Source organism: Sciurus carolinensis, chromosome 3 (assembly GCF_902686445.1).
Source record: "Sciurus carolinensis chromosome 3, mSciCar1.2, whole genome shotgun sequence".
Classification (NCBI taxonomy): domain Eukaryota; kingdom Metazoa; phylum Chordata; class Mammalia; order Rodentia; family Sciuridae; genus Sciurus; species Sciurus carolinensis.
In genome coordinates, this window is record NC_062215.1 from 51016786 (window position 1) to 51029109 (window position 12324).

General features: G+C 42.9%; 1 protein-coding gene across 1 annotated transcript; it reads left to right on the top strand.

Annotated features, from left to right (window-relative positions):
• Positions 1-8985: 8985 nt before the first annotated feature.
• On the top strand, positions 8986-9651 carry LOC124980913 (protein canopy homolog 3-like). The gene is given in 2 exon segments (XM_047546971.1): positions 8986-9303; positions 9306-9651. Coding segments are annotated over 2 exon segments (459 nt in total). The 5' UTR covers positions 8986-9062; the 3' UTR covers positions 9524-9651.
• Positions 9652-12324: the final 2673 nt, after the last annotated feature.

The following is a 12324-nucleotide window of genomic DNA, read 5'->3' on the forward strand; positions in this document are numbered from 1 at the left end:
AAGAGATTTGACTTTTTTTTTTTTCCACTTTAAAATAATGGAGAAAGAATACATTTGCTTTAAACAAATTATTTTGTAATCTTTTTTTTTTTGTACTGGGGATTGAACCAAGGGCACTCTACCACTGAGCCACATTCCCAGCCCTTTTTATTTTTTATTTTGAGACAGGGCCTTGTCAAGTTGCTGACGCTGGGCTCAAACTTGCGATCCCTTGCCTCAGCCTCCCAAGTCACTGGGATTACAGACGTGTGCCACTGCTCTCAGCTTTTTCACTGTATTTTGATGTAGAAGTTTTGCAAGAGCTTCAGTTGCACTGATTCTGGTGCTGTTGGATCCGGTGGTGGCTGAAGTGATCCGATCAGACTGGAGGTACCAGGAAGATCTGCCAGATGCAGTAGACTGGGAGGGCAAGTGCCTTAGATGAGCCATGGGCATTCCCATGGGTCATAGAGGCCTGACCTATAAAAGCTGTGCTGGGGCCAGGTAAGGGTAGCAGTGGACACCAAACCCCCTTCTCATATAGAGCACCCACACTCACCCCAGTGCTTAAGTTCCCTATCAGAGAAAATGATGGGACATGAACTAGGTGTTGGGGGTTGATAGGTTTCATCCTTACTCTCAAATATGTGTGTCACCAGGGAAAGGATCCTTAGAATTTTCACCCGTGTTTACACTGGAGCAAAGGCAATTTCATGTCCTTTGGACTCATGCTTTGCACACTCCATCCCTCAAGCACATGGAGATTTTAAAATTTGCTTTGATTAAGATGCAGTGATCTCATAGGGTAGGGTGCTATGCACCTGTGCCCAGCCACTTCTGGATTCTGCAGAATCCTCCCTGAACCCTAGGGCAGGGCCCTTTCTTCCATAGGCCCATCCCCAAGAGCCCAGTTCTGCCTTCTGATGAAGTAAATATGGATGTTGGATTTAGAAGGAACCTTACTGTATAACAAATGCAGAATGTCTCACAGCTGGAGAAAGGGAAGAGAGACATGAATGTCTACTGGCGACATGTTTCCAGGGTCTTGATTCTTTTAAAATTCTCCCTGGAAAGCCTTAGGACACAAAGTTACCTGTGCTTTAAACAGAGATTCGTTTGTCTCACATAATATGTCTAGAGGTAGGTGGTCCAGAGCTGATATAACTGCTCATTGGGGACCTAGAATCCTTTCATCTCTTGGCTCAGCTTTCAGACTTCCCTCCCATCTTGGTACTCATAATAACAAGTTGGCTGCTGTACCTCCAGGCCTCTCATCCATGTTCCAGGCAGAAAGAAAAGGGAAAGACAATAGGGCAAAGGAGAAAACAGGTTCAGAAAAGCAAAAGCCTTCCCAAAACTCCTCAGCCAACTTCTGAGTGAACTGTGCACGTGACCATCCCAACTGCAAGGGAGTCTGGAAAGCAGAATATTTTCAGATGGGTACATTGACAGCCCAAGCAAAATCTGGATTGTGTTAGGAAGAAGAGGGGCTGGACATAGGATTGTCATCTAGGAACAGATGCAGCCGCCGATGGAATTCACAGGGGAATTTGTATCCAGATTCACTCATTCAGAGCTTGTGTTCCCTTTCACCCCATAAACCAGCTCCCCCAGCTCCCCATCAAAAATGACTTTAGCAATTTGACCCCACAGTAACCTAAAAATAAACCAAAATTTTTATCTGCATTTTACAAATGAGAAAATGGACTCTCAGAAAAATCCCACATTGGTTCATTGGCAGAAACAGTACCTGAGCCCTTCAACCCTTATCCCACATTTAGGGCATTTTCTTCTATTCTGATAGTCCCCAAGCCTGACTGTCCAACCAAACCCGAGGAAAATATACAAAAGGACAGGTTCCTGGGCTCCATCAGAATCTCCCTGGTAGGACCCAGAAAGCAGTTTTTGTTGTGTCTCAAAGTGATTCCACCAAGCACGGGTCAACTCAGTTTCCCTGTCCAGAACTATCTGTCTCACCACTTCTTTACCAAATCCTTCTAGTGTGAGTGAAAAGAATAACGGCTATTGATTGGTTCCTACAGACCAAGCACTGCTCTAAACACTTTGCATGTGCAAGTTCCTCTTATCTTCAAAACAATAACAAGATGTAGTCATTATTACCATCACAATTTCTAGAGTGAGGGCTAAGTAATTTACTTGAGGTCACACAGGTAGTAGATGGGACAGTCAGTCTTCAGATCCAGCCTGGGACTCAGGAGCCTGTGGCTTTAATCACTATAATCTGTGGCCAAGAGTTGGTGGAAGGATTGAATTGAGATTTTAGGGGGCTGGGGATGTGACTCAGTGTTAGAGCGCTTGCCTAACATATGTGAAGCCCTGGGTTAGATCTCCAGCAACACACACACACACACACACACACACACACACACACACACAAGATTTAAGGCAGCTATTTCTTGAAATTTATTGGATAGTAGATAGCATTCACCATGTAGACAGAACATAGAATAATTATCTTCCTTGCACAAACCAAAGACTGAGGGACAGGAATTGGCATAAGAAAAGAGCTAAGGTGGTAAGTGTGGTTTAGACTAAAGAAGAGAAAGAGTTTTCTTTGCCATTATATTTAAAAAATTTTTCACACTGTGTTCTCCCACGTTTTTAATTGGCTCATTCTAGTTGTACATAATGGTGGAATTTGTTGTTGCATATTCCTACATGAACACAATATCTAACAGCATGATTTGGCCAATATCACTCCTCAGCACTTCCCACTCTATTCACCCTTACTTTTGTCCCTTCCCTGTCCCTTTCCTCTACTCCATGTATCTTCCTTTGATTTTTCATGAGATGCCCCCCAACTTTCTTTTCCTTTTTCCTCTCTAGCTTCCACATGTGAGAGAAAACATACAATCCTTGACCTTCTGAGTTTGGCTTATTTCACTTAACGTAAAGGTCATTTTCTTTGCCATTCTTTACTTGCCCACAGGTAAATTTGTGTTTGGGCTGTTTAGTCAACATTTGATCCTGTCTGTCAAGAATTGTGCTACTTGCCTGCAGAATTCAAGGATAAATAAAACTGATAGTTCTACCTCAAAAAAGTCTAGCTAGATTTGCTTACATACATGCACACATATATAAAGAAAGCATGAAAATGCCACACAGAAAGCCTTAGTGAAATTCAAGAAAGGGACACCTTATTTCTGATGAAAGTACTCAAAAGAATGTTCATAAAAGAGATTGCATTTAAGTCTAAGCCTTCATGGATAGGTAAATGTGTGCGTGTGACACTCGGGATTGAACCCACTACCACTGATGTGCACCCCCAGTCCTTTTTTTGAAAAATTTTTTTCAATTTTTGAGAGAGGGCCTCATTAAGTTGTGGAGGTTGGCTTCAAACTTGCAGTCCTTCTGTGTTAGCCTCCCAAATTGCTAGGATTACAAGTGTGTGCCACCACACCTGGCTCAGGGACAGATCAACTTTTAACAGGTAGAGAGGGGGCAGTAACCCAGAGAAGGGCATTCTAGAACAGTGTGAGCAAAGCTACAGAGGCGGAAAAAGTAAGGAGAATTCTTGAAGAATAGCCAAAAATACAGTTTGACCAGAGCAAAGGTTTTGTATAAGACAGCACTGAAAGGCAAGGCTGGGATGATGACTTGAGACCAGACCAAGAAGGGCTTGATTCTGTGGACACTGAGGAAACCATAGAACATTCTAGACAGGGTCATGACAGGTGATGTCTACAGTGAGCCCTTTTTAAAAATATCTTTATTGAAATATTGTTGACCTACAATTAACTACAAATATTTAAATTGTACACTTTGTTTTGAGGCAAGGGCTGTACATATTGCAGTGACTTCCGACAAGGGTTTTATTACTACCAAAGGATACAAATCAGAAACAGGTGAAAGAAAAGACACACAGGGCGAGACCTGGGAGGGACCCAAATGTGGACCCTCTGGGTGCTCTCCTCGTTGCATCACTCTCCCGGCACACGGATGTGTGACACTGCATCCCCAACCAGGGAGACTCGGCCAAGTGTTGCTGTGCATAGTTTTTACTGCGACTTCCTTACAGAGGCATCGACCGCTGACTCACTGGCCTGTGACTCCATCTTCAGGCCCTCCGCTTTCCCCAGAAGTTGGGCTAACATCAAATGGCTCGAAGTCCTTCTGCCATGATCAGTCCCCATCTAAGTCATTCATTGGCATAAATTATCTAGAGGCCCATGATGAATCACCCTCATTAGCATAAATTCAAATGTGAACTGAGTGTCCACCATACATAACAAAGACACTCTTACAACTTGGAAAACTCCAAGGATATAGGAGTTACCTTCTGGAACCAAGGACAAAGGCCAAATTCATTATTACAAGGATAATTATTTTGAATTATTATGCAAGATAAGGTTGTTTGGTTTATTAGTGGCACACACCTGTAACCCAAGCTACTGGGAGGTTGAGACAAGAGGATCATAAGTTTGAGGCCAGTCTCAGGAACATCATCAGTAAGTTAGTAAGATCCTGTCCCAAAATAAAAAATAAAAAGGGTTGGGTGTGTAAGTCAGTGGTAAAGCATCCCTGGTTTACTCCCCAGTACCAAAAACAACAAAACAGAACCAAAAAAAAGGTTTCATTCCTTTTCATGGCTAAATAGTATTCCTTCCTTTGTTTAGATATACCAAATCTATTTATTTGTTCACCTTCTGGTGAACATTGGATTGTTTCTAAGTTTGATTATTACAAATAAAACTTCTATAAATATTCATGTTTGAGTCTTTCTATATGTTCATTCCTTGGGTAAACATCTCAGAGTGGAATAGCAAGACTACATGGTAGGCATAGGTTAACTTTTTAAATGTAAACATTATTAATGACTATAAGCAAGACAAAGCAAGAGAATTGTGCTTCTTTTGCAGACTAGGTACAGTGAAATGCTACAATTTTCCATATAAACATGAAACAATATTCATATAGAATAAACACAAATAACTGATGCACCAAGTTCAACCAAGGCAAAACACAAACTGAAAATTGTTGGGGTTCTTCATATCTTAAATTTAACATGCTTGCTATATGTAAAACATACCTGTAGAAGTTCATAATAAATTGTTTCTATTTCCAGACATTACAGAGAAGACCTATTCCATTGTTAACTTTGTTAAAGCAACTCTTGAATTTGAAATTACTCTTAAAACCCATATTGAAATAACTTTAGATCAAATGCCTTCTTCTAGCAATTAGTTGCTTTATTTCAAAATTTGTTTCAAAATTAGTAATATATATGCATTTAAAAAACACAATAATTCAAAAAATAAAAAACAAAAAACATAATGAATATTTCATATTTATTACACCAGTTGCCTATTTCTGAGTAATAAACCACTCCAAAATTTAACAACAAGAAATAAAAAAACAATAATTCTACCATAACTAATGGAAAGTTAAGGCAATGTTTCCACATTCCTTAAAGCTTTTCTTTACTGTTACAAATTTGTTTTCACATTCTAAATTAAAAAAAAAATTTTAAGCAAACATATTATTGGAGACAAGTCAGTTTTATAATTTGTATGCTTAAAAGCAGGCAATGCCCTTCATTTTACTCACTTGTTTAAATGATTCGTTTTTCTAAGAATCAGATGACATTATGCTTGTTGCACAGTGCCATACTGGTAGATGACATAACAGGAAACAGTGTTGTATGCTATGTTTAAAAATACTATGAAGAAAATATTACGTTTCATGCATTCAGAAATGATTGTTAAAATTCTCCCAGCTGGTTCAACCTTTGCAGGTCACATACCCTATGTTGAGCCTTGCTTACCAGCATAGGATACTTTCTAATTCTAAATACTGTTCATTGGAAGCAATTGGCAAGTCATCATAATACTGAATTGTTTTCTGGTGCATGTTAACTTGTTAAGAAATTGCTAAAAATTAAAAAAAAAAAAAAGGTTTTCTGCAATGTTTGCATTATTTTACACTCCCACCAGATGGAGTCCAGCCCCTTTGCAGCCTCACCAAGACTCAGGGTACTTGATCTTTCTCATTTTAGCCATCTTTAGCACCTCTTCGTTTTACTGTGCTTTTGAAAATTAACTAGCAGCAAAAAAGTGAGCAGAATTAAAATAATCTCAGGTGCCCAAGTGAGCACATCACCTATCAGAATGCTAAATGCTTCAGAGCAGTGGTCTTTGGGCCTGGAGTACATTAAAGAAAAAAGAACAATCAGAAAGACTTAATAATTTTGTATCTTGGATAGTTTCACATACACATAAGCCTCAAGAGATGGAATCAAGCCAGATGAACTCTGGAGGTTTCTGAGGATTCCATTCTATGTGTGGGAAAATGCTGAGATTACCAACGCTTTCCAAGTTTATAAAACTGTAGAAGATGATCTGCCGTCCAGATTACCTTGTTTAAACAAGGTGTTCCTTGTGTTGTGTAAACACTGGTCTTTCCAATAGATACACATTATCAGAATCCCAAACCTTTCCTCAACACCACCTACTTTTCAGGTACCCTAATGTTGGTCTACCATCACCCTGTGACCCTGTTCCCCAAATAAGGTTTACAACATTTGGGGGGCTTATAGGCCCCTTTAATAATCTGATGTCATGGGTGCTGTCCCCTGAAATATGCATATCAGATTGTTCATGCTCCCTACATTTCATGAATTAGGGGGGAAAAAAAATTCCCCAACATAGCAACAACAACAACAAAACATTTACTGGCTTCAGGTTAAACAGTTTGAGAGAGACTTTTCTGTCAAATATCTTGCCAATGGCCCAAACTGGCAAACTTCTTTTCTAATTTTGTCTTCCCTTGACCCCACGGTCAGTGATTTTGCTATCACAAACTTCCCAAACGCTCTACATTTGGTTACTTCTCCTTGTTCAACCCATTGGACTTTTCATTTTCTGGCTGTGATGCCCTGGGGGACACTCTGGAATGGAGGAGCTCCAAGTAAAGACTCTTGGGGGGGATTTTTCAGGACCTGAGAAACACTGGACTGCGAGTTTGCTGTGGAGAGCATTACCAGGGCCACAGTCATTGGTTGAGGTCGAGCATGTGATCTACACTGTCCAATCAGAGTACAGTCAATGGACCTCTTTCTTAGAACAGAGGACCAATGCTACACCCTCTGTTTGTGCAGGTGGGAAACTTTGAATAGCATTTTGCTACTATGATGAAGACCACCTGGGAACAAAGATGACAACTTAGAAGGGAAGGCACGGCCAAAAACATGTACACAAACAGAATGAGACCGGGCACCTTAAGTGTCAAGAGGAAAGTTCAAACTTTCTGAGTATTTCAGAAAGTGTGGGGCAGAAGTAATGGCCGAATGCTGGGATATTTTTTAAAAACCCTCTTGGAGATTGTGAAACAAGCCTGCATATTAAAAGAAGGAAAGACCCGGCCAGAAAGACTGAAACTTCCAGTTGTGACTTTTAATCTATCAGCTACTCTAGTCAGTGATTCAGGAAAGTTTCCCCAAATCAAAGAAATGAAGTCTTAGTTCCAGGACTTGTGGATCTCAGAGATATTGAGTCTGACATTTCTTGGTTCTGGTGGAGAGGAAAGTAAATATTGAATGAGTCATTAGTTATTTTGTTCATATTTCTTTAGACCATTGTTTTCTAATTGAGTTTTGTAGAACACTTATTTCTAGTGGGGTGGAGGGTTAGAGAGAGCAATGAAAAAAGGATTCTGCAGTCAAACACCTTTGGAAAATGAAGTACATTATTGTCACCTCTTAGAAATTTACAGTGCCTATTAGCAAATAAAGACTCTCAAAGACCCTGTAGCTGACAGACTTGTTTAGCTTTGGTTTGACCTATAAATCCCATTCTGTATTTGCTGTCAAAACCTTTTTTCCATGAAAACACCAATCATGATCTTGCAGAATTAGTGTTCCCTAGAAGATGTTTTGGAAAATGTCCACATTAGCAGTTCTCTCAGTGGTCTTTTAAATTAAGCAGAGTTGGCGCTCAGGGACAAATCTGGGCTCCCAGACTGGCAAGAATCCTGGGCTGAAAGCAGAGCTTGTCTAATGTAGTCAACTTTATGAAGAGAGGTATGACTATAGCCTCATTTTACAGATGGAGTGACTAGGACTCAGAAAGGTTAAAGTTCAAAGCTATAACTGTCTGACCCTGGAGTCCATCCTCTTAACCACTATGCTAAATGAATTCAGATAAGGAGGTCATTCCTAAAAGAGCAGCAATGATCAGAGGTAGTGGCACAGTAGGGATAAGACATTAAGTTTGTGTGTGAATTTCACGTGGGATTCATGGCAAATAAGTTTGGAGAAGTAGGTTGAACATTCTATATGTCAACCCAAGAGAAAGGGAACTCACAGTAGTTGAACTTTACCTCCTCTCTGTGCCTAACACCTGCATATGATACTGCTAAACACAGCAGGAGAGACTGAAGCTCAAAGAGGTTATCTACTCAGTTGCCTAGTTTCATGATTATTAGATGGTTGGTAGAGCCATAGCTTGAACCCAGATCTGACCACTAAAAAGTCTCCTGGCTCTTCTGAACACCACGTTGCTTCTAGCAAAGTGAAGATTTTACCAGCCCATGGAGAAGCGTTTAAAGTGTTTGACTCTCTTGCTGGTTGCATTGTGAACGGTAAGTCTGAGTAGGAGGAGTTGTCTGTTTTGGATAGACCGCAGCAACTGTCCAGGCAAGAAGGGGCTGCACCCCATGAGAAGGTAAGGATAGGACCTGGTGGTGGAGATCAGTGATAGAGAACTTTCCTAGCATGCCTGAGACCCTGGGCTCTATCGCCAACACTACCAAAGTAAATAAATAAATAAATGGCAACTATACCATGTCACTAAGTTTTGAAATTAATTTTTTAAAGAGGACGAGGTTCAGGAAGCGGCTCGGGGAAGGTGCTGAGCGCGCGCCGTTAGAGGAAGCGCCGCCGGGTCCGCTCGGGTCGGGTCCGGCTGGGACATGGAGTCGTTGCCAACCCGCGCCCCTCTGTCTTCTGCTTCTCCCCTTGTTGCTGCTGCTGCTGCTGCTGCAACTACCCGCCCCGGAACTGGGCCCGAGGCAGGCCAGCGCCGAAGAGACCGACTGGGTTCGACTGCCCAGCAAATGCGAAGGGCATGTCGGAGACTTTTGAGACACTGCACAACCTGGTACACAAAGGGGTCAAGGTGGTGATGGACATCCCCTGTGAGCTGTGGAATGAGACTTCTGCCGAGGTCGCTGACCTCAAGAAGCAGTGTGATGTGCTAGTGGAGGAGTTTGAGGAGGTGATCGAAGATTGGTACGGGAACCACCAGGAGGAGGACCTGACTGAATTCCTCTGCGCCAACCATGTGCTGAAGGGAAAGGACACCAGTTGCCGGCAGAACGGTGGTCTGGCAAGAAGGGGGACACAGCTGCCCTGGGAGGGAAAAAGTCCAAGAAGAAGAGCAGCAGGGCCAAGGCTTCAGGCAGCAGGAGCAGCAGCAGCAAGCAGAGGAAGGAGTTGGGGGACCTTGAGGGAGACCCCAGCCCCGAGGAAGAAGAGGGCATCCAGAAATCATCTCCCCTCCCGCACAGCCACCCTGATGAGCTTTGAGCTTCACCCTGCATTCCTGTACTGAAACCCCGAACCTCAAAGCTGAAGAGTCTGGGGCACAACTCCAGCAGGCAAAATGACTCTCCTACTGGCTTCAGGTCTTCCTGCCTCAGCTGTGCCCTCTTCCTGCCAAGCCCCAGGAAGAACTCCAAGTAGCCTTGGTTGGCCCGTGCCAGCTTTTTCCCTCTGCCAAGAATTCCTCTCCTGACCTGGGCTTCAGGCAGGCCATGTGGTTTGAGGACTTCGAGGACTCCAGTGTGAACTCAGGAGGGGCAGGTGTCAGAACTGGGCACCAGGACTAGTGCCCCTCCAGAGCCTGTGAGGAGGGTGCAGCCACCTCTGCTCCTCTCATTTCTGCCCCTACAGGAAATAAATCTGCAACCCCCACAGCTCCCCGCCCTCCCCGCCCCACCTCCTGTGGACACCTTGTACTCTGCCCAGCTCTCCTTCCACAGAAGAGGCTCACAGAGTAAAAACTTTTTGGCCTTTTGAAAAAAAAAAAGAGGACGAGGTTCAAATGACAACAAAATGTATATAAGAGTTGGAATTACCCTTATTGATTGGATAGTGAGATGGGAGGTTAAGGAAGAAGATGGTATCAAGGATCATGAACAATTTTGCAATGTTGGACCCATGGAATAAAGGGGATAATCAACAGAATTGGCAGAGCCACTGAAGCCCATGACACTGTCAGTCCAAAAATGAAATCAACGCCCAGGTCAGAAGCACTAGAGACAATCCAGCAAGTAGCTTCTAACTTCCTGCTAGCATCCCCCCATAATCTGACTGTCACTGAGACCAGAGACAAGCAGAAGACATCTAAAGCAACCAGAGACTTATCCCCAGCCATGTTTATGAAACTTATATCATTTTTCAAGCCTAGCTATGAAATGGCTTCAGGATATTACCTTACACAAACTGAAGCTCTTTCTAGTCCCTAGATCCTGTGACCTTTGATAGGAGCATGATTTGTGAGGTGAATTCTGCTACAGAAATAAAGTTTAAGATATGATCCCTTGAACCAGTCAATGACCCCACTGGGCTCTGAAAAATGAGGGTCTTGACCTCTATGACCTTCTAAGTGGTGCTGCTTGACCTTGATATGGTTTATTCCTTTGAGGCAAGATCATTCTACCTTGGCCCACCTCACTCAAAGAAGCATGGTATTCTGGAACCTGGTAGATACCAGGGCTACATATAAATGTCCATCTCTGTCCCCCAAAACTGACTCAAAGTCCCTTGTCTTGTGCAGAGTGGCTACCTTAAGCCCAAAGACTTAGCCCTACAAGGCTTACCATGTGACCTCAAAGCCAGGGACCAGGAGGCAGCAGGATGAGCCCGAAGGACGCTCTGTGAAGGCTAGGACTCTGTGTCTGTGGATGGGTCCAGTGTGGGGGCTGTCATAGATGGAGAGTTCTAGGCAGGTGCCTTCAGTGTGTGGATGCCTGCCTGTGGCTGCCAGCATTCCCCTCAGCTGTGTCTGGACTTTTGTATTCAGAATGGAGTAGCTGTTCTATATATCATGGAGTAGCCTTGGACACCTGTATCATGAGCAAACTGTGTCATTAAGTAGACCAAACACATTTGTGTCTTTCCACAATGTCATAAGCTATAGGATTTTCAGTAGTGGCAGTTCATTTACCAAATACTCACAGTTCACCTGATAGTCATAAGCCAGGCAAGCACTAGTTATTTTATTTTATTCCAGTCTTAATTTCTTTCCTTTTTTTTTTTTTTTTGGTACTGGGGATTGAACCCAGGATCACTTTGCACTTTGGCACTGAGCCACATCCCAGCCATTTTTTACTTTTTATTTTGAGACAGGATCTCACTAAGTTGTTGAGAGCCTCACTAAGTTGCTGAGGCTGGCCTTGAACTTGTGGTCCTCCTGCCTCAGACTCCAGTCTTAATTTCTAATATCTGTAACACTCAAGTCACACATCACACTTTACACAAGGATATGTGTGTAAGTCATATAAAGACTAAGAAAGTGCTAAGATGGCTGCAGAGTTACAAAATGCTGTGCTAAGAGCACAGGCAGAGAAAAATACGAATGTAGAGTCAAAGAGTTGCTGTAGGTGGTCAGACAGATAAGTGTTTTAATGAATCAGTCCTGCAGAGTTGCCAAAGAAGAGGGTCTGGATGGCAGTTTCAGTTTCAGAGTGTCAGCTTAGAGCATCAGTTTGAGGTGTCAGCTCAAACATGGAGTAGGCCAAGTGTGGTCATCAGGCATGAGAAACCACACTCTGCTGAAGTCCAAGAACAGAGATCCAAAGGTTTGTCACTGTGGCGATTTTCCTGGGCAAGTCTTGTGACAAGTAACCTGGTGACGGGGCCAGGGTGCCACCACATCCAGTATTGGGGGTGAGGAGGGTCCTCCTCTTATGGGTCTCAGGTGAAGGGGTTGCGTCTGGTAAGGCTGGTAAGCTCCCATGTCTGATGTTCATGGTATGATTTGGAATGTCCACACATCTAGGTACTCCTTGATTTAGTTTGATAAGTTGGCACTTATAATTTATCAATTTGAGCCTTGTGGTTTTGCAGGGCAGATGGTAATTGCTTACTTGCACAAACAATGTGTGAGTCACTCTGCTTTGGCATTTGTATTTGAAATGGAGTGACAGTTCTATATATCATGGAGTAACTCTGAGAGGACGCAGCCTGCTCCCCACAACCGCTCTACCCTTTCTAAAAGGCAGGTGCATCATCACAGACCTGGAAAACCATGTTCTAGTTCCACATGGCCTGAGCTAGAGCTGAAGAGGGCTCCTGAAAGCAGTCAGAATGGGCAGAGAAGAGGA